Raw genomic sequence first — 22491 nt, forward strand, 5'->3', positions numbered from 1 at the left:
ATGTTGGACAACCGAGCCTCTCCTGGACCTGCAGGTCTGCCACCCGAGAGCAAGGGGTCCCAGGAGGACAGAGCCCCCAGGGGGGCCTGGGGTGGGGGGCCGGGACCCCAGGCGGGAGGGCCAGGGGCAGGACAGCTTGTGGAAGGTCAGGGAAGGCATGGGTTCCGAGGCACGTGGTGGGCCAGGAGTGACCCGGCCACCGTCCCCACCCCCTGCGGCGAAGCTGCAGGCCCATGACCTCAGAGAGCTGTGTCCTCGGGACTATTGTGACAGGGCTTCCTGCTGCATCCAGCGCAGGTCATCACGCCTCCGTGTTTCCATGTTTCCAATTACAGCTGGCTTCCTCCTACTTTCCAAACCCGCGCAGCCCACAGAGAAGGCAGCCTGGGGTCAAGGTTAGATAGAAGATTTGTTGGCAGTTCTGCTGGGACCTGCTCCTTCCCCGAGAAGGTGCCAGTTCTAGAAAGCTCTCTGCTGCCCCCTGGTGGGGGAGGCCTGGGAGGGGCCTGCAGCGTGGCAGGGCCGCTCTGGGGCTCCCCGACCCCAGGACCAGAGGAAGGACGATGGAGCCCCCCTGCCCTCCTCCCCTGGGCTTTCCAGGCTCTGCATCCTGGGCGCAAAACCAAACCAGGGCTCTCCTGACTCGGGAGTCCCTCTCCAGGCTCCGTTTTCTTCTGTTAATGGGGATGATGGGAAGTACAATGACTGCTTCACGGTCCAGGAGATTTCTTTGGGGACACGAAAATGTTCTGGAACTAGACAGAGTGGTGGTTGCACAACATTGCGAATGCACTAAGTGCCACTGAATTGTTCACTTTAAATGGTTAATTTTATGTTATGTGCATTTCATCTCGTCAAAAAGAGAAGCTTCGGGACTTCCCTGGTGGTCCAATGGTTAAGAATCCAAGCTTCCACTGCAGGGGCATGGGTTCAATCCCTGGTCGGGGAACAAAGACCCCATATGCCACACAGCCAAAAAAAAAAAAAAAAAAAAGAGAGAGAGAAGCTTGGAATAGTGCTGTGGGGTGGGTGAGAGTCACTGGGGATGCCCATGGCCTCTGAACCTGGCACCCCGTCTGGAAGTCGGGGAGCTGATTTCAACCCTGCCTAGATTCCTGGTCCTTAGCGGGTTGCTGGGACAGAAGGGGAGAGAGAGGGCAGGGAGGGCTGGGGTAAACGGCCCAGGTAAGCCTTTAAATACACTCAGCAGTGGACTTCACGTCGGGCTGGAGGCCGTGACACCACGTGTCCTGAGGGCCGACTGGGGGCTGGAGGTGGGACTGGCCAGGCTGGGCAGGAGGACACCCAGGTGGGGGGCACTTGGACCCCCTTCTCCTGTCTCCATCACTTTCAGGACACAGAATTGGGGTAGAGAGGTATGGAACCATGTACCTGCCCTTGGGTCCTAATGGGACACATCACATGGGGCAGGCTGGCAGAGTGGTGCAGTGGTTACTATGCTGGGCTCTGGAGCTCTGCCCCTACCTACCTGCTGTGTGACTTCAGGCAACAGACCTAACCTCTCTGTGCCTCTGTTTCTTCAACTATAAACAGATATAACAGTCCCGACCTCACAGGGTGGTTTGAGGATTAAAGGCAGACAGCACAGTGCTGGACATTCAGTGAGGGTCCAGGGAAGGGAAGAGGCCCAGGGAATCCCACGACCTGAAACTGGGGTTTGAGGGAAGGACTTGCCCAAGGCCACACCATGAGTGACCAGCTGGGGGGACCTGGCCTGGGTCGGCTAGACTCACAGTCCTGCCCGCTCACACCCGAGGACGGGCTGCAGCAGCAGAGTGGCCCCCGGGGACAGGGCCCAGTCCCCAGACACTCCCCATGAGGCAGCCCAGGGAGGGGAGCCTGAGGACTCCAGGTTTCAGCAAAAAACATTTATTGCTATTTGACCACTGCCCTCGTGCCCCCATTTCCCAGGAAGCAAGCCCCCTGAGACACTGGGACAGACGGAGGCCACGGCTCAGGACGGGGGCCCGGGGACCAGCCAGGCCGCCCGCCCGCAGCACCGCCCAGGGGCCAGATGTCCCCGGCGGATGTTGAGCTCGGTGGCAAAAGTCCGAGCCTTCTGGTAGAAGAACAGGGACTTCTCACGGTCCAGGAGGAAGTTGTGGTAGATGGCAGCCAGGCGCGTGTAGATCTTCATCTGCGCCTTCTTGTTGCCCAGGTCCACAGCTGCTGCCAGTGCCAGCTGGTAGTACCCGGCCGCGTCGAGCGGGTCCTGCAGGGGAGATGGCATGTAATCGATGGGACAGCTCCGCACCGGGTGCTTTGGGGGAGCTGTCTCCCCCAAGGCTGTGCCCTGCCTGCCTCTCCAAGCCCAGGGCTGGGCCCACGACAGGGCTCCAGGGGGACAGGATGCTTCATTGCCTCAGATGGGCCACAGCTTCAGTGCCTCTGGGCTGGCCCTGCATGCTTCCCCCAAGGAGGCGCCCACCTGCTCCCAGGGCTGCCTGAGAGCGACTGGAGGTCTGCGGGGGCCTGGACTGGTGTCTCGGTGGCCCTGGTCCCTCCTGTGCTCTAGACTCACTGGTCCTTCCCCTTCCTGGAGCCAGGGTCTCGAACCTCGTAGCACCCACCATCCCCTCATCCTGGAAGCCTCTTACCTGCTCACCCCTGGGACCTGGGGGGACATCTATGGCTTCCCCTTGAGCTGAGCTGGGGTCTGACCGGCTGCTCTGAGAGCCCCCAGCAGGGCTACCCCGGCCCAGGGTGGCCATGGCTTGACTCCCTCCAGCCCATGTCCACAATGATGCCAGCACGAACGGCCTTCCCCGGGCCAGGCCCAGTGCAAAGCCACTCACGGGTGTCATCTCAGAATCCCCTGCAACTCCAAGGGGGCATGCCTCCCCCCAGGACATGGGATCCCGTTTCAGACACATCTTTGCCTCAAACCCAACGTCCCCAGGCTGGGATGTTCCCCCACCCCCGCCAACTCCTGTCTCCCACCCCAGCCTCCCCAGGTCCTCCACCCGAGGTCACCCAAGGGACTGCTCTAAACCCAAACCCAGCCCGGCCACCCCCTGCTCACAGTGGCTGCCCAGGACAGAGGACAAAGTCCAAAGTCACCAGCCCTGGCCCCTCACTGCCCCCCACCCCAGAGCAAGGACCCAGAAGACAATTAAAGCAGGTGTGTGTAGCAGTTCAGCGACACTGTCCCAGCCCCGGCCCTGGCCAGGCACAGGACCCTGTGTGGATGGCAGGGATGGGGAGGCCAACACGGCTGATTCTGGGACTACAGGACCACAAGGGTCGACCAGCACTGAAACAGAGGGAAGCTGTGGGAGCCTGGGAAGCACCTGACTCAGCCTGGGGTGGGATGGGAGGGCTTCCTGGAGGAGGAGACATCCCAAATAATGGAAGGAATTGGCCAGAGTGGGCGGTTGGGGGTGGTGGTGTGCATTCCTGTGCATGTGTGCACATGTGTGTGTAGAAGCTAGCGGGTGGCAGACCCAGAATTCACACCCGAATCTTTCCTAGTCCAAGCCTCGTTCTTTCAGCTATGACCCACCACACACAGGCTAAAGATGGTCCTGCCTCTGTCCAGGCCCTCTCTCTCCTTCCCATCCCTCCCCACGCAGGGCACGAGGGGGCTGCTTTCCCTCCTGGGCACGTGGAGAAGGATGGGAGGTGAGGGAATTCCAAGGCTTCAGCATGGTAAAGGCAGGCATGGCCTTGGCAGGGCGATCACGGTGAGGCTGTGGACAGTAGCACGGCCTGGGGAGCCCATTTGGAGGGAAGAGAAGGAGTTCTCTGCCCCTTGACCCCAGTTGCCCAGCCAAGGGAACCTGGCCTCAGCTGCAGCCCTGCCCTTTCCTTCTTGCCCGGAGTGACCGTGGAGAGATTAGCCGCCATCCCCAGGGCTCCCTCCCAGTGTCAGGGGCCAGCGAGCGTTCCGCCTTAGATCAGACACCTGGTGTCTGGAGCTGACCCTGGCCTGGCTCACCCCCCCTTCCCCATCTTGGGCAAATCTGTTCACCTCCCCAGCTTCAGTTTCCCCTTCTTGTTTTGAGCTGAGGAACCTCACATGGCTCCCTGCTGAGGTACAGAACTGATCATGCAGAACCTGGGGTGGTACGTGCTCGATGTGGCCCTATCCTCAGACCGTCCAGGGGTACAGGGCTCTGGGTGAACGGAGAGGTTGGCTCGGGAGAGGCTGGCCCCAGTCCTGCTTCACCACCAGGCCCCCCGCCCGGGAGGGGGCCCCTGATATGGAGACAATGAGCAGGGTCGCAGGGCCCCAGGGTGCCAGGGTGTGAGCCTCAGAGTCCCATGCCCGCAGGGCTACAGGGCTGCAGAGTCCCAGGTGCTGAAGGCCCAGCGCGCTATTCCTCATCCTACCGTAATTAGCTGCCCACTCCTAGCCTCAGTCTCTGCCCTGTCCTGTGGGCTCACCAGCTCCTCCTGCAGCAAAGCATCTGAAGAGTCAACCACACAAATCCTGGACAGCACAGAGCCCGGACAGCACGGAGCCCAGACAGCACGGAGTCTGGACAGCAAGGAGCCCTGACAGCATGGAGTCTAGACAGCATGGAGTCTGGACAGCACGGAGCCCGGACAGCATGGAGTCTGGACAGCACGGAGCCCGGACAGCACGGAGTCTGGACAGCATGGAGCCCGGACAGCACGGAGCCCGGACAGCACGGAGCCCGGACAGCAAGGAGCCCGGACAGCACGGAGCCCGGACAGCATGGAGCCCGGACAGCACGGAGTCTGGACAGAATGTAGCCTGGACAGCACGGAACCCGGACAGCATGGAGCCTGGACAGCACGGAGCCTAAACAGCATGGAGTCCGGACAGAACGGAGCCCGGACAGCACGGAGTCTGGACAGCATGGAGTCTGGACAGCACGGAGCCCGAACAGCACGGAGCCTGGACAGCATGGAGCCTGGACAGAACGGAGCCCGGACAGCACGGAGTCTGGACAGAATGTAGCCTGGACAGCACGGAGCCCGGACAGCATGGAGCCTGGACAGCACGGAGCCTAAACAGCAGAGTCTGGACAGAACGGAGCCCGGACAGCACGGAGCCCGGACAGCATGGATCCCGGACAGCATGAAGCCTGGACTACACAGAGCCCGGACAGCACGGAGCCTGGACCCCGGTGGGGCTCAGCTGCAGGTGTCATCACTGCCCTTGGGGTCCCCCAGCACTACCTGGCTCTGACATAGCAGAGGCTGCAGTGACCACTTCTGACCACCATGTGTCACCAGTGCACAGGCTGGTCTGCCCTAGGCAGGGGACTGGGGGTTACCTGCAGGGAGTGGGGGATCTTCCAGGGCCACCCCAGCTCCTAGATGCCATTAGTTGGGGGAGGAAAGGAAAGAGCTCAGCCCCTGGGCTGGGGCACCCTCACCCCTCAACCAATACAGAGCAGGGACGCTGTGCAGGTGCTGTGCTAGACCCAGAGTGGGGGTGATGGGGGATGTCTGCCCATGCGGGGAGTGGCGGGGAACAATAGAGGAGACATTTCCAGGCCCTTGTCTGCATCCACTGCGGTGCTCAGAGACAAATGGAAAGCGGTCCCCTTCTCCTCCCAGCCCTGCGGCTCTGACAGGGCAGCGGCTCAGCCAGGGTGCTTGAGTGGTATCCCTGCCATAAAACCTGTGGCACCCCACCTTGAGCCCCAGTTTCCCTATCTGTGAAGTGAGGTGATAATAGCGCCCCTACCTCCATCCAGGTGATGTGAGAATTCCAGGAAGGAAGAGCTCTGCACAGACTGGCAAGCTTCCTGGAGGAGATGCCAGGGTTTGGGTTGCACCTTGCAACGTGGGTCTCTGGGAATAATGGTGACCCTTCCCCTGCCCCAGGAGTGTCTTTATCCCCCTCCCCCATTATTTTGTGGCTACTTCCTGCTTGACTGTCGAGACTCAGCTTTGCAGTCACCTCCTCCAGGAGCCCCCTGCCGCCACTACGCTCCATTTTTTTTTTTTTTGCCGTACGTGGGCCTCTCACTGCTGTGGCCTCTCCCTTTGTGGAGCACAGGCTCTGGACGTGTAGGCTCAGCGGCCATGGCTCACGGGCCCAGCCACTCCGCGGCATGTGGGATCCTCCCGGACCGGGGCACGAACCCGTGTCCCCTGCATTGGCAGGCGGACTCTCAACCATTGCGTCACGAGGGAAGCCCTATGCTCCATTTTGTCCTTTACCCAATGGCCGCAGCATCTGTTCACACGTCAGCCTCCTGCACTGACCCTGAGCTCTAGAGGGCAGGGCCTGACCCACAGGGGCACTCAGAGAGTGTCCGCTGGCCTCACCTGCTCCTCACAGGAAGCCCAGAGCTCCGGGGAGACCACTGGGACTGGTGGAGGACCTGGACCCAGGCCTCCCTGGTGTGGGTGCACAATGGCCGCCTCACCCCAGCGTCCCAGCCCTGCCTGCACCCGCCCACCTTGAGGTCGTAGAAGATGATGTCGCCGAGCACCAGATACACCTTCACGTAGTACAGGGTCTCCTCGTCAAATTCCAGTGGCGAGGTGCAGAGCGACAGTGCCTTGAGGTAGAAGTGCTCGGCCAGCTCCCCGTGGCCCAGCTGCTGGTGCAGGGCGGCCAGCCGATGGTAGGCCACCCGCTCGTTCAACCGGTCCCCTGGGGACACAGGGAGGGGCCACGAGTGAGGACACGGCTGCTCAGGGTGGCAGGGCACAGGCCAGCCAGGAGCACCCAGGCCGTCACCGTCTCAAAGCTCCAGCCAGCCCCTTCCTGGCCCCAGACTCACTTTCCCATCTGTAAAGGGGACCTGATAAGGCCCACTCCCCTTCCTCCTCGGGGATGCGGCAAAGTCATGGATCACGATGCCCTGGCTCTGGGCCTGCACGGACCCTCCTGGACAGGGGGCTTTGGTTACTGTTTTGACTGGAGAGCCCAAAGTCCTGCAGTCTGTGCACCTGCAGGTGCCAGGGCTCCTGTCAACCTGCAAGCATGACCTTTGGCCTCCCGCTGTACAGTCAGCAGCCCCTACCCCGTCCTCGGGGAGTCGCCACATGAGGCTGTCTCCAAGATCCTCTCCCTTCCAGGGCTCCCCTGCTGAGCACCTACTGTGTGCCCAGCCCTCTTGGGTTCCCTGTCTCAGGGAAGACAGGCGGCCTGGAACAGCACATGACAGACAGAGGGATGCCGGGCATTGAGGGACTGGCCTCTGGAAAGGGGACTGGGCTTTGGCCAGCCAGCAGGGGCTGCTGGCAGCGAGTGGGGAAGGGACAGCGGGAGGGGACAGCAGGCAGAAAGGCACGGGGTGGGCCCGCCTGGCAGGTTCGGGAGTGTCACGAGCGTAGGGCGCCTTGGCCAGCCTCGTGGTCAGCAAGGCGGGGGGCGGCGGGGGAGCCACAGAGCTGGTGTTGCTCGTCCAGCCTGCGGCGCTTCCTGAGACCCCGGGCAGGCGGGCGGGGCGGGTGTGCTGCTGCCCGTCTCAGCAGCCTGGCCCACAGGAGAGGCACCTGCAGCCCGGGAGACCTGCGGCCACACTCAGACCTCAGAGGTGGAGGCCCTGGGCCCGGGGTGCGGCTTACCCAGGGTGATGCTGAGCGCCAGGGCTGTGTGGGCGAACTCCAGGCCCTCCTGCGGCGCCTCCGTCTCAGCCAGCAGCGCTGCCAGCTTGTTGCAGAGCCGCAGCTCGGCCTCCTGGCTCCCCGTGGTCACGGCCAGGGGCAGCGCCCGGTCCTGCGAGCACAGGCGGGCGGGTCAGGCCTCCGCCCACAGCAGCCAGCCAGGCCCGGTACCCTCCTCAGAGCCCCCACTAACCCACTGGAGCTTTACACAGCTCTGCCCCCACCCCGGGAAAGGCCAGCTCAGAGTGGTGTGACACCCCCAGCGTCACTGGGCCATGAGCAAGCTGGGTGTGAGCCTCGCCCATCGAGCTACACCACACACACTCAGACCAGCCCTGACCCTCCTGGGTGATGGGCGCCTGACCAGGAAGGTCCAACACCCCTCTAGGCTCTAAATACGCCGCCTTTATCTGTCCCCTGGGGCTGAGCCACACGCACGAGCTGGGTAGATGGACGGGAAGAAGCTGCCCTCCCTGGCAGGCACGTGCAGACCTGGGCCCTGGTCCGGGTCCTCCCCCTGATGTGCTGTGTGTCCTTAGGCACACCCCTGTGCCTCTCTGAGCCTGTTTCTTCATCTTTAAAATGGGGACAGTCCTCGCATCCCAGGGTTGTTTGGATCACTGGGATGCACGTCCTACGATGGTCCTTCTTTGCTCTGTACCTCCCAGGCTGGGGATGGGGGCCAAGACCATCCCTGACCAAGCCACTGGGAAACTAAACATGTACGTGGGGGACCCTGCCTCCAGAAGGGATGCCCCCTGAGGCCCACCCGCCTGGACCCACAGCAGCCGCTCACCCGGTAGAAGGACACGGCTTTCTCCCGCTCCCAGGTCCCGTTGAAGAAGATGTCTCCAGCCGCCTCAAAGAGCTGCAGCCCCAGCTTGGGGTCCCCTGTGTACAGGGCCGCGTTCTGTGCCACCTGTGAGGATGCAAACTCTCATGGGACCCCCAGTGACCCAGCAGGGCGAGGTGGCCGGGCCCACTGGGGGAAGCTTACAGCCACCCGCCGGCCGCCCGGGACCCTCTATCACACCGACATGGAGTGAGGGCTCTTTCCTCTCATACACTGTGCATGCGGGGCCCTCGTCACCTGCTGGCATGAGGACAATCATCTAAGCCCTGTGTCCCAGGAGGCCTTTCCAGCTGAGGCCCCAGGAGTCGGCACGTGTGGGCTGGGGAAGCACTTGGGACAGAGCTCAGAGCCAGCCTCCAAATCCCGCCGGCCATGCCCAGACCACAGCAGCCTCTGCTCGGCTTCACCTGGGGCTCCCAAATCCTGGCTCCTTGGGCCCCCCTATTTTCCCTCCCGAGCACTTAGGGACACCCGACCGCATGTCCACTTGTCTCTCCCGCTGGAGGACTGAGGCTGTAGCTCCTCTGCTGCGTCCAGGGCTTCTCACGTGCCTGGTGCATAGTAGGTGCTCAGAAAAAAACGCCGAGTGACTGAGGGGACCAGCCCTGGTCCACAGTCCAGCCACACCCAGCAGCTCGCAGCCCAGACCTTGCTACACCCCCGGGCACCACTGGGCCTTTGCACCTATGAGTCCTGGTGCAGGAATACCCCATATGCCTACCACCGCCCTACAATTCAAACAGCCTCCGTGACCCCAGGCTGACCGAGCGCACGCCCGGCTCCTTTCTGTGTCGCAGCCCTGGCCCCAGGCAGCATTGCTTATAGAGGAGGCTGCACCCTCCACCAGCTGCCAGCTCCTGATCTGGTTCGTCAACCCCTGCCTGGCCCAGGGGAGGCACACAGCAGGTGCCCAAAAAGGAAAAAACCCACAAGGCTCTTGGGTCCCTCAATTTGTGTCAAATCACGTCATGTTTGAGAAACTGTCAAAAAACGGAGCTTCTGTGATAAATGTGTTTTTTGTTTTTTGTTTTTTGTGGTAAGCAGGCCTCTCACTGTTGTGGCTTCTCCCGTTGTGGAGCACAGGCTCCGGACGCGCAGGCTCAGTGGCCGTGGCTCACGGGCCCAGCCGCTCCGTGGCATGTGGGATCTTCCCGGACCGGGGCACGAACCCGTGTCCCCTGCATCGGCAGGCGGACTCTCAACCACTGCGCCACCAGGGAAGCCCCCTTTTTTTTTTTTTTGCGCTACGTGGGCCTCTCACTGCTGTGGCCTCTCCCGTTGCGGAGCACAGGCTCTGGACGCACAGGCTCAGCGGCCATGGCTCACGGGCCTAGCCGCTCCGCGGTGTGTGGGATCTTCCTGGACTGGGGCACAAACCCGTGTCCCCTGTATCGGCAGGTGGACTCGCAACCACTGTGCCACCAGGGAAGCCCGATAAATGTGTTTTTTAAGGAGAAATGCCGTGCGCTGCTGAAGCAAGTTCTGTGTGTCAGCTGAGTGGGCACAACATTTGCACATTTATTGAGCACTTGCTGTGTACCAACACAGTCGGGAGCACTGTCCCCGGAGCCTCTGTCCCCAGAGCTCAGTTGGTTATGGAAGATGCTGGAGGCCTGGGGTGGCGGGAGATGACACGGGCACCTGGCATGCGGTGGCTTAGGGATGAGTGGGCGGGTGGGTGAGTGACCACGCGTGCACGCCCGGAGCCCTCGCACCTGGATGTAGAGGTCCACCAGCTCGTTCTGCTGGAGGATGTAGTAGATCTTCCCCGCCTGGAGCCAGGCGTATGCCTCCTTATCCTTCTTTTGCAGGTCGATGAATATCCCCAGACTGCGCTTGGTGTAGTCCAGCGCGGATTTGTAGGCCCTGGAATTAGATGTGGGCGGTCAGAACAGGTCTCCAAGGCCGGCCGCCCGCGTGGAGTGGACGGGGCTCTCCCCAGGGCCGTCTGGTGACCGTGGACCTGAAACGTCAGGAGCAGGAAAAGAGCCTGCCCTTCCCAGGCTGTTGGGAGATCCGGGATGAACATACAGCAACTTGTCCAGCAAAGATGAAGGAGGCCCTTGGGACAGAAACAGGCAGCCACAGGGCAGGAGGAGTGTGCTGTTTGTCTGCCTCACTTCCCCAAACACAGGCCCATGTCACTTCCAGACGCAGCAGGGATTGTGGCCACTGGGCAGAAATTTAGAGATTGTCCAGGCTACTGGTTCTCACACCAAGGGAGCACTGGAACCACCCAGGGGGCTGTTCAGACAAAAATCGCAGGGCTCTGCTCCCAGAGCTGCTGACTCAGGGCGTCTGGAGTGAGGCCTGGGAATGTGCATTTCCAACCAGCGCCCCGGCGAGGTGGAGGCTGCTGATCCGGGGTCCCCACTTTGTGGAGCATCGATCTAGGTCGCTGGCCCATTGGTCCTGCTGTGAAACCGAGGCCCGAGGATGAGGGGCGGAGGCCAAGACCGGCACATCTCCTGAGTCCTGGGGAACCTGGCTCCTTCCCTGCCCTCGGGGAGCGCCCACACTGGAGGGGGTGTTGTGAGACTCTGCCAGCCTGCAGGCTGTGTGGTCCAGCCATTTGTCACCCACCCCCGGTCAGGATGCTCTGGGTGGGCTTCTTCACATGTGTTTCTGAAATCCTGTCCCAGGGAAGCAGGTGGGACAGTCAGCTGTCTCCAGTGGATGAGAATCCTCTGGGCACATGTGGCTGCTGTCCTCACATCTGAGGGGACAGACGAGGACCATACTACCTCGCCCAGAGCTGGGCCAGCGAGAAAAGACTCAGGACAGACAGGGGTCAGCTTCCAGAAGCCACCACGGCAGGAAGAAGGGTCCAGAAACACATGCTCTGCCTCCCTTGGGGGTGAGACCAGGCCTGCTGGCTCAGAGCCCACCTGACACTAAGGGATGAAATGGCCCTTGAGGAGGGGCTGTCCTAGGACGGTGGTCCAGCATCCTCACCACCCTTCCCACCCCCAGGGCCAGCCCTCACCTCTCAGTGCCCAGGGATAGGTAGAGCTGGCTGATGGCCTCCAGGAGCTGCCCCTCCAGCACCTTGTCTGCCACCCTGCGGGCCAGCGAAAGCTGGAACTCGTGGTAGACGACGCACTGGGCCTCACTGGGCATGACTGTGCTGTAGAAGTGACACAGCCGCTGGACGGCGTGCAGCTGGCCTGGGCGGGAGACAAAAGGAAAAGGTCCCCATCATGCATCACAGCAACATTTGCAGGGTCAAAGTCTCCTGCTGGGTGCCTGCCTCTGTGAGCTGGGGTCATTGCACATGCAGACAGGCTGAGTGTCCTGCTCAAGGTCACACAGCTGGCGAGCATCTCGAGACAGGGCCAGGCCACGCACGTCACAGCGGCTCGCGGGGCAGCACCGACCACTTTTATAACCCTCAGGCTGGGCCGTCCTGGCCGGGCTCTCCCACCGCACCAGGGTGCTATTTCTGCTTCACAAAGCTCCTCCCAGCCAAACATGGGCTGCCCTCACACTGAGCGGACAAGGCAGGGATCACCGACACCCCTCTGTGGCAGAGGGGCAAGCTGAGTTCAAAGCTGGAGCACATGGCATGCGGTGGAGAAGGGATTCAAATCCAGCTCCGGTACTCCAGAGCCGATGCTCCTTCATGAAGCCGGGCTCCAAGCCCTCAGCCATACTTGCCTCTCCTAAAACCAGAGGGTTGGGAACCGTTGGGAACTTCCACTATCAAAAATGAGCTGGGGATGAACAAGCCAAGAGAAGACTTGAACGACACGGCGAAACAACCAGACCTAACAGACCACAGAACATGTCCCCAGCAACAGCAGAACACGTGTTCTTCACGTGCCCACGAACATTCTCCAGGACGGACCAGAGGCTGGATCACAAAACTATTCTCTGTAAACATAAAAGGATTGAAATCATGGGAAACGTGTTCTCCAGGTGCAATGGAATGAAATCAGAAATCAGTAACAGAAGGAAGTTTGGGAAATTCACAGATCTGTAGACATGAACAGCATATTCCTCAATCACCAGTGGGTCAAGGAAGGAAACTAGAAGATAGTTGAGATGAGTGAGCATAAAAACACAACATACCACAATTTAGGGGATGCAGAGAAAGCAGTGCTTAGAGGGACTTTATTACTGTAAATGCCTGTGTCAAAAAAAGAATAAAAATTTCAAATCAAAACCCTAAACTTCCCCCTTGAGAAACTAGAAAAAAGAAAAGTTAATTAGACCCAAAGAAAGCAAAAGGAAGGAAAAATAAAAGTTCAAGGGGAAATGATAAAATAATAGAGAATAGAAAGATAGAGAAAATCAATGAAATCCAGTGATGGTTCTTTGAAAAGATTAACAAAATTGACAAATCTTTAGCTGGACTGACCAAGAAAAAAAAGAAAGAAGATGAAAATGACTAAAACCAGGAGTGAAAAAGGGGACATTACTACCGATCTCACAGAAATAAAGGGCATGCTATGAACAATTGTATGCCAACAAATTAGGTAACCAAGATGAAATGGACAAATCCTAGAAAGACACAAACCACTGAAAGGGGCTAAAAAAGGAGCCAGACCAAGCACTGAGTGACCCTGGGGTGTCACCCTAGCCCTTAGTCTCCTCACTGTTCAATATGGGGGAGGAGCAAACAACATGACCCTCTGGGTCCCCCAGCTCTGCATTCCCAAGTCTGAATCCCCCAGTGCCCAGGTTTGGGGAGGTGGGCCAAAGGAGGTTTCTGATAGGCACACGGCGGGGCGGGGGGGGGCACGTTCCACTGACGAGCACCACCAGGACCTGCCTGAGGGCAGAGGGAGGGTCAGGGACCCAGCTCTTGGTTCCTTCTGGAGGTCCAGAGGGACCCCTTCCAGCCTCAGTGAGTGGTCTACATCCCTCAGTAGCTCCCCAGCACTCTCAGGAAAAACACCAAACCACAGTATGGGCTCCTGGGCCCCTGCCTAGCTTCCCACCTGAGGTTCTCACCACCCCTCCACCTGACCCTCCCACTCCAAACTTTGCACCTCCCTGTGTGGCCCAGCTCACTCACCCCAGGGCCTTTGCATTGGCTGTCCTTCTGCCAGACCCCCATCCCGTGCTTGGCTAAACCCTCCTCATCCCTCAAGTCCCAGACTAATCAGACTGCCCCAACCCACGAGTTGAGGCCTGATGCTGCCCATATTTAAGCTGAGCTCCTGCTTTTGTGGCTCTTGTGACCCAGGCATCTGTTTCCCATGCTTGGCCACCAGCCCCCAATGAGGACCACTCGGGTCCATTTGTAGGTGGAGCCCCACACAGAGCCTGGCATATTCACACAAGTAGCTGTTGGATGAAGCAACTGCCCTGCACCCTCTGTGCAGGGGAGATGCCAGGTGTGCAGGGCTGTTGGGAGATGTCAGCACCAGCTAAAGCACCCAGCATTCAAGGCCCAGGTGGCTCCTCGGCACAGCTGCCCCCGCCTGGCCTGGGCTACGTCCAGGGTCACCACCGCCTATTTGTCGGAGACTGCCGGGATTCCCGGCCTCGGGACTTTCAATGCACAAAGCAGGACGGTCCCAGGCAAACCGGGATGAGTCGTTTGCCCTGGTGACATCTGGCCCAGAGTGGGACACCCTCAAAGCGTCTGCAAACATCTGCTGGTTTCCAGTACTCGGCATTGTCAGTGCAAAAACAACCGCTCGCCTCTGAATCGCAAACCCCAGGTGTGTTCTGAACAGAGATGGAAAGAAAACGTATTTTCTTTCTTTCCAGGAAGCCAGTGTGCCCCACACTTACTCTCCAAATGGTCCGTCTCCACGGCGACCAGAAAGGCCCACTCGTAGTAGCACTTGCCCTGCCGGGTGAGGGCCCTGCGGGTGCACAGGTGACCCAGCCGCAGGAGCACCTGGGTGAAGTCTGGGCCACACTCTTCGCTGGGCAGCCGCGAGAAGACCTTCACGGCCTCCAGGAAGTAGTGCTGGGCCAGCCTGCCGGCACCGGTCTGCAGGCAAAGGGTCCCGAAGTTGGCCAGGACCACCGCCTTGTTCCGCTGGCGACCCAGGCGCCTGGCAACCCGCAGGGCGCGGTAGTAGCCCTCGGCTGCCTGCCGAGTCCTGCCCATCCTCTTCAGGGCAATAGCTACCATGTTGGCGATCACGCCCTCCTGGTCCAGGGCGGCCACCCCCGCCTCCAGGACGGACTCCAAGATGTCCAGGGCTGCCGGGATCTGCCTGTGAAGCACGTGCAACCAGGCGAGGGCCACCAGGCGGTCCACGACCATGCAGCCGCCAATCTGGGCGTCCGTCTCTGCGGCCCGCATCATGAAGGCGATGGCCCTGCCCTGTCGCCCGTGCTGGCTGTGCAGCCGGGCCAGGCTGGCGTATATGGGGCCGCGCAGCGCCCGCCCCATGCCCGAGGCCGGGGAGGCCAGGGCCTGCAGGAGGTAGGGGGCGAGCTGGGTAGGGAGGCGGGGGAGCTGGGGGCTGCCCCGCAGGACCAGGGCCGCACTCCGGAGCGCGCTGTCCAGCGAGCCCTGCGCCCGCTGCGAGGCCACCTTGACGCAGCTCAGTGCCAGGTGCGGGAGGCACTTGCGGCTGTAGACGTCCGCCAGCAGCAGGTAGCAGTCTACGGGCCATGAGGCGCCCGGGGCCCCTGAGGCCCCGTGCAGCTGCAGCAGCCTCTCCAGGAAGGGCAGGGCCTCCTCGGGCTGCTTGCGGTGGGCGTGGTGCTCAGCCAGCAGGAAGCAGGCCCGGGCCTCGGCCTGCGGGCTGCAGGCGCCGATAGCCCTCCGCAGGCCCAGCTTCAGGAGCCCCAACTCGGCCTCGGAGCCACCGACGTGGCCGGGCGTCCCCAGGAGCAGGGCCAAGGCCTTGGGCACCACCTGCGCGCACTTCTCCCTGTTCTTCTGCCGCAGGTGGATGGCGGCCAGGCCGGTGTACACGGCCGCCACCAGGACGAGGTCTCCGAAGCGGCCCGCCAGCGCCCCCAGGGCTTCCTCGAAGTACACGCGGGCCTGGGACAGCTTTAGCCGCCGGAGGCACAGCCGCCCTAGCAGGAAGCAGAGCCTGGCCAGGGCCATGGGCAGCCCAGCCTTCTTGGCCACCCCCCGGGCCTCAGCCAGAAGCCGGGCCAGGTCCTCTTCATTGGTGAAGCTGCCAAACACGCTGCTCAGCTGGGGCGGGGAGAGGTCATACAGGCCCTGGAAGCCGGCCCCGAAGCCGGGCTTGTCCAGGAACAGCAGCAGGGAGCCCAGGGCCTCCGGGTCAGCCCGGGCATCCCCGGCGTCCAGGCGGAAGGAGGGCTCCTTGGTGTCCGGCGAGCTTGTGCCACTGGATGCCCCGTGGACGCCCGGGGACCCTGGCTCCTTGGGGCAGCCCCAGCAGGACTTAGTGTCTGGCGAGTTCACACCACTGGATGCCCTGTGGACACCCAGGGACGTTGGCTCCTTGGGGCAGCCCTGGCAGGACTTGCATCGTTCTAGGACATTCTTCACCTTCTGCAGGGTCTCACATGGCTCTGGGTGCAGGCAAGGCGGGGGCATCTCTGCAAGTGACCAGAATGCCCACATGGGTTAGAGTGTGACCTGAGTCCAGGCTGGGCCAGGAGCGTCCCTCCCCAAGCTGCAGGGTCCCTGTCACCTCTCCCACGGGGCTGCCCTGAGCGTCTGAGATTTCTGTGGATTGTGGAGCGCAGAGCTGGGCGCGGTGCGGGGTCGCAGTAGGAGTGACTGCTGGGAGGACACGGAGCAGGTTGGCCAAGCTTTTATCGAGAAACGCTCCTTGCCTTTGTCCTTCCCTCTCAGCCAGGTGAGGAATCCCCGTGAAATCAATCAGTAGCCAATCAGATCTTCTGACCAGCATGAGCTCAAAAGCATCCACAGAACTGACAGTGGCCTGTGTGTCCATCTGCCCAGCTCTAGCATGGGGGTCATTATGACAGGAAACACTGGGAATGGCTTCCAGAGCCCGGGGCTCCCCCTTCATCTTGGCTGGTTTGGGAATCTGAGGCTCATGGTCACTAAAGGGTTAAAGAGGAGTGCCGGAGAGCCTGGAGACAAGGAGGTGCCCACAGCTGCCCGCCAAGGGACTGTTGGCCTTGGATGGACTCAGCGCCCAGAGGCATGTCCAGCCTCGAGGAGCAAACAAGCTGCATTTCCTGTTGCAAAAACATGGGCTTTGAAGGGGAATTTGTCTGGAAGGAAAGAACCAGGATATAAAGACTCGTCTGTTTTGAGTTCACTTGGTAGAAAAATATGTTCAAAACTGTCTATTAGGGCTTCCCTGGTGGCACAGTGGTTGAGAGTCCGCCTGCCGATGCGGGGGACGCAGGTTAGTGCCCCGGTCCGGGAAGATCCCACATGCCGCGGAGCGGCTGGGCCCGTGAGCCATGGCTGCTGAGCCTGCGCGTCCGGAGCCTGTGCTCCACAACCGGAGAGGCCGCGACAGTGAGAGGCCCGCGTACCACAAAAAAAAAACAAAAAAAACCCTGTCTATTAGTCTGTAAAGCCTAGGAATTTAAAAAATTAAATATGGTTGAGCGGCAAATGTGCGACTTGACCATGTACTTGATTAGCTAAGAAACGACTGCATCCAGCGGAGGCGAGTGGGCTCCCCAGGGCACCTTCCCACGTTACCCTGGTTATCCTGTCCCCGACAGCTGATCCTCCTCGAAGACGAGCCTGCAGAGGGTCTGGGGGGGAGGAGGGCCCTGGAATAGCCCTGGGACCCCGGTGGGCTGGCTTCCGGGCCTCTTCAACCACCTCCCAAAGTGGTCCTTCTGTGTTTGTGCTTAGATGGATCCCATCCCCAGGGAATCTCAAAGGGTCCTTGGCACCTGTGTCCCCAGGCTCTCCCTGACTCCAACCCCATACTGTGGGGAGAGGAAGTGTGGAGGGAGAAGGAGGGGGTCTCCCTGAACCAGCCCCCCACAGGAAAGAGCAGATCCTCAAGGGACTTTTCCAACATAAGGCTCCAAATTCAGCAACCTCCACACCCTCTTCATCCCTCCAAGCAAGGCATGGGGCAAATTTCAGCTGTTCTAGGTTACCTGAAAGGAACCCAGAACCAGGCATGAGCTCAGACAATGGCGGGGATGGTCCATCTTTGCTGGGGACAGTGCAGGGGGACCAGGCATGGGCTTGGCAATGGAGAGGTCACCCTCCCTACATGGGCACAGTACGGGGGGGCTGGCACGTTTGTTGGGGACTTGCTGCGGCAGTGGAGGGGAGCCTCACCTCCACCTCATCCAACGTCCCCCCTCCAGCCCTCCCCCACGGAGGAGTAAGGTCCGTGGCCAGCACCCATCCAGGCCCAGCTCCGCGCCCTCTGTCCAGCATCACCCCAAGGCCCAGCCCCATGCCCGGAGGGACCCCAGGCCGTGTGGGAAGAACATACCATGTTCTTTCTGCTGCTCCATCTCAGCTTCTTCTGTGTCTGAAAAAGGAGAGAAAGAAAGCATCACGCTCCGGCCAGCACCCTCTGTGCCCAGGGCCAAGTCGGGGGGTGGGGGGCGCACCAGAATTGTAACATCCGTGACACCAGCTCCCTGAGGGGAAACGGGCTGGGCCGGGGGTGGGGTGGGGCACTGGCCGAGAAGCCACATCTTCCAGGATGTGTGCCCGCCCTATAGGGATGTGTCCACCCCTGCAGGACTCCATCCTCCCTGAGAGGCTGCTGACTTCTGCTGCTCCCGCTCTGGGAACAGGGGACGCGCTCCCTCCTGATCCCGTCAGCTCTCCCAGGGGCAGGGCGGCAGAGCTGGGATTGAACCCCCTCCTCTCCCACTGCCAGTGCTCCCCTGCGCCTCAGTTCCCGCCTCCTGAAAATGGGCTGGCACTAATTGCCCACTGCGTTGCCATAGAAACCAAAGGAGAAAAAGAGCTGTAAAAACACATGGGAAGTGTGAAGTGCTGTCAACTACACAGCATCCGGCAAGAGGATCCCACAACACCCCACTAACGAGGGTCCCAATGTGGCCTCCTCAGAAAGAGAAGAAATCGTGTGCCAGGCTGGCTTAAGCCTGATATGCCAAGGTCAAATTTAAGTATGCCTGTTTAGGAAGAAAAACTGATTTGCGGGATCTTGAAAGTTTAAATCTAATATTGGCAGGAAAAGCCTTATAACACGTGTCAGCCAGCAGGCAGAAAAGATGTGTGTGTACATATGCACATATGTGTGGATGTGTGTACATAGGTACACGTATGTGTACATATGTGTGTGGATGTGTATGTTTGTATTCACACGAGTGTGTGCGTATGTATATGTACATTGTGGATGTGTGGATATGTGGGTATATGTGCACGTGTATGGCTTTGGATGTGTCTGTATGTATTCATGTGAGTGTGTGTGCATGTGTGTACATATATCTGTGTGGGTGTGTACACATGCGAGCATTTATCTCCATCCAGAGGAATGAAGGAATGAGCTGTAATGTTACATCCCCATGACCCGTGGGAGTTGGGGGTAAGTTTGCTCCAGCACCGTCCCCTCTGCTGCATTTCCTTTCGTTGTGGCTGCTGACACGCTTCCTTCATCTACGATTTGCACTGCAGCCCGGGGCCCGCACGCTGGCCCTGCCCCAGTGCAGCAGGGGTCCTTAGGCTGGCACCTGGAGTTAGCGGAGAAAAGGCTTCGCTGAGGCCCACCCTCGGGCAGCTGGGAGGCTCAGGCCCACTTTCCTGCATCTCCCGGCCCCCTACCCTGGCTCCTCTGTGTCTGGCCCGGCATGTCCCCACCTACCAGGCAGGCAGTGACAGCATCTGGCTGATCACCTTTAAGAGCCCAGGGGCTGGCATTCATTACTGTGGCATGACGGAGGAAGCAGAACATTCCCGAAGGGAAGCGGGGTGGGTGCGGGGGAGGAGGGGTTGCCGCTGTGAACAGTGGGTGAAGCCAGATCCATCCAAAGCTCTGCTGAATGGACAGTCCAAACTCACAGGGCCCGGTGCTGACCGAATAGGGCTGATGGGGTCTCAGCCACGGGAAAGCTCTGCACCGTTCATGGTCTTTGCAGAAGTCTGCCCTGAGAAAAATGCCCTAAATCATGGGCTGTAGGGTGCAATGAGCAGCGGGTCCTGAGAGGGGCCCGCAGTCATCCCGAGGGGGGCGGGAGGAGCACCCCGCACACCTACCCAAGCTGTACACAGTGCAGACGTCTGTGCTGGACGTCCTCCTCAGTAGCTGCCTGGCATCCTCCTCAGAAAAGCGTCCTTCACTGCTGAAGAAAGACCTTTCCTCTTCACTGAGAAAAATCACATTTTCCAAGCTGGAAAAAATAAAGTGCATTTAGATTGCTCATTTCCAAGATTTCACAAAGACCCTTTTCCACTCCCTCACTTGACAGATGGTCCCTGCATACCTATCTTGTGCCGAGCAGTGAAGACACCAAGATAAAAACAAAATAGACCCGGCCCTTAAGGTTGCTTTGTCTGGCCAGAGGCAGACGCCCAGAAGCAGGAAATGCTGCGACAGATGCAGCTGGTCACAGCATCCTGGGAAGGTGAGCTCCTGGGCAGCCTTCAAAGCACCACCTTAAATGCTCCTTCCCCTGCAAGGCCGGCCGTGACAGCTGCAGGCAGACTTGATCGCTCCACACTGTAAGCTCCACACAGAGCCTCACACAACACGAGCTCAGGGCACGTGTGTGCTCCGAAAAGTCAGGGAGAGGAAAACAGGAAGGAACAGAGGAAGGGAAGGAGACAGGGAGGGGGAGGCAACTTCTGCTTACAGGGCTAAATTACCAGCAAAATATGAAACTTTCAAACGTACTTCAGAACTTAGAGGGAGCTCTTTTAAGAAGTTAAAGAAAACCTTAGGGTAGGTTGCAGGACATTCGATAAAATAGACCTGTATTCCTCAAAAGTGTCGGTGTCCTAAAGGACAAAGAGAACAAGGAACTGTCTCAGATCAAGGAAATGAGACTAAAGAGACAGACAGGTACTAACATGGGGTCTGGAATTTTCTTTGGCTATAGAGGGAATTACCGGAAAAATTGGTAAAATCTAAGGTCTGCAGAAATAGGATTCTATCAATGTTAATTTCCTGATTTTGACAGTTGTGCTGTGGTCATGCAAATGATGTCCTGATTTCAGGAAACACATATTGCATTATTTAGGGGTAAAGGGACATTGTGTTTGCAACTGACTCCCAAAGAATTAAAAAAAAAAGTAAAAAATAAAAGAGGAGAAAGTAAATGTCATAACGTCAACATTTGGGCAACCTGGGAGAAGGACATTAAGGAATTTTATGCCCTTTTTGCATCTTTTCCCTAAGTCTGAAATTATGTCAAAATAAAGTTAAAAGAAATGAATAGCTACCAGAATGCTCATTAAACAAAAGATAAAAGACTCAGATCTGGAATAGGAAAGATGTTCAGTAAACATTTGTTGAGTGAATGAGGGAAGTTGTTAGGGTTTCTCCAGCTGTAAACAGGACCAATGGCACTGGGCCCTGTCACCCTTCTGGTTAAGGGAGGGCAAAACAGACTGGCTCATTCCCACAGCAATTGCAGCTCAGCCCGTTAGCAAGCTCAGGACATGTTTAAGTCACATGGAGCCCAGACATCTGTTGAGCAGTTGTGGTCTCCCCAGAGATGATTACCAAGGGTGCCCAAAGTGTGTCCCACAGAACAACAGCTGATAGTGTTATCTGGAGGTCAAGTGTGAAAAATGCATTTCAACAGGAGAAAGAAAAGTTTCAGACTCTGGGTGCCTTCCTTGCGCTGGGAATCCCTGTGGACCACCAGCCAGGGCGTGTGGAAAGCACATCCTCACTGATGAAGTTTGAGATGGAGCCCTGGGGGGAACACACTTTGGGAAACTTGTGTCTAGCTGCTGCTCTGGGCATCCGAGCCCAGCCCAGCTTCAAACAGCTTCTGATGAACAGGAGGCCATGGAGCAGACAGACACTTGAATTAGGAAACAGAGTGACTGGTGGGACATGTCATGAAGCCAAAGTGGCCTCTGAGACTTGGTTTGGGAGGCGTTGGTCTGTCTGAGGTGCCAGACAAGAATGAGACGGGATGTCAGGGCTAGCGGGGCCCTGAGGACGAGCATCTCACAATGCATCTGAGGGGCAGATGCTCACCCTGTGAAGGGTCCTTTCTCTACACTGACTCCTGGGCTGAGGTCTTAACAACAAAAGGTCAAGAACACAGCTGTGCCGGCTGACCACTCTCTCAAGACCCCCCTACTGCTGCCCAGGGCCAGGCAGTGGGGACTTGGAGGTGACCAGACAGTCCTGGCTCAGAATTCCCTGGATGGGGGTGGGGAGGTCACACGGGGAGAAGAGCACAGCCAGGAAGGGTGCGCCCAGGGATGAGCCACTGGAGATGAGACTGGGGTCCATCGAGAGCCCCCAGGAAAACGGGATGGTCGGGATGGAGGGGACATCTCACGTAGAGGGAGGCGCATAACCCAGAGTCGTTCTAGAAGGGGTGAGCCAACCAGCACGCTGACCTCAGGGTGACACAATGGTGAGTGGTGGCCTTTGAAACTGGGGGTGACCAGGGCCTGGGTTGCAAGAGGCCTTGAAAGACAGGCCCAGAGCTTCGAAGGGTTTTATGAAGGGGAATGGCAGGGTATACTGGCTTGAATAACGTCCCCCCCAAATCCATGTCCCCCTGGGCCCTCAGAAGGTAACCTTATTTGGAAATAATAGGATCTTTTCAAATGTGATCAAGTCAAGGATCCTGGTATGAGCAGATGATCCTGGGTTATCCGGATGGTCCCTAAATCCAATGACTGGTGTCCTTACAAGAGACAGACGAGAGGACACAGACAGGGAGGAAGACATGTGAACACAGAGGCAGAGGTTGGGGTGATGCGGCCACAAGGACTGCCTGAAGCCACAGGAGCTGGAAGAGGCGGGAAGTCCCCTCCCGTGGAGCCCCCAGAGGGAGCTCGGCCTTGGCTACACCGTGATTTGGACGTCTGGCCTCCAGTCTGTTGTTTTAAGCCCCCAGTTTGTGGTGCTGTCCCTGCAGCCCCAAGACACCCATGCACGTGGACACCTTTGTATTTCAAGGACCAACCCTGGCAGCACTTAGAGGAAGGGCAGGAGGGGTCCAGACAGGAAGCTGAAGTCATGCCCTGGGGACAGTGGGATGGCCCTGGGCTAGGCCCGGCCCTGGGG

The 22491-nt window shown here is 59.1% G+C and overlaps 1 protein-coding gene across 1 annotated transcript in view; it reads right to left on the bottom strand.

Annotated features, from left to right (window-relative positions):
• Positions 1-1880: 1880 nt before the first annotated feature.
• Positions 1881-22491, bottom strand: part of SH3TC1 (SH3 domain and tetratricopeptide repeats 1) — a gene marked incomplete at its 5' end in the record, with an annotated part of 32083 nt that continues 11472 nt past the window's right edge. Inside the window, 9 exons of the mRNA XM_079709235.1 lie at positions 1881-2233; positions 6405-6601; positions 7522-7672; positions 8357-8479; positions 10129-10279; positions 11400-11580; positions 14159-15904; positions 17755-17793; positions 19491-19624. Coding sequence (XP_079565361.1) covers positions 1976-2233; positions 6405-6601; positions 7522-7672; positions 8357-8479; positions 10129-10279; positions 11400-11580; positions 14159-15904; positions 17755-17793; positions 19491-19624 — 2980 coding nt within the window. The 3' untranslated portion in view covers positions 1881-1975. The remainder of the gene's footprint in view (positions 2234-6404; positions 6602-7521; positions 7673-8356; positions 8480-10128; positions 10280-11399; positions 11581-14158; positions 15905-17754; positions 17794-19490; positions 19625-22491) is intronic.

The sequence above is a fragment of the Hyperoodon ampullatus genome, assembly GCF_949752795.1.
Source record: "Hyperoodon ampullatus genome assembly, chromosome: 1".
Taxonomy (NCBI): Eukaryota; Metazoa; Chordata; class Mammalia; order Artiodactyla; family Ziphiidae; genus Hyperoodon; species Hyperoodon ampullatus.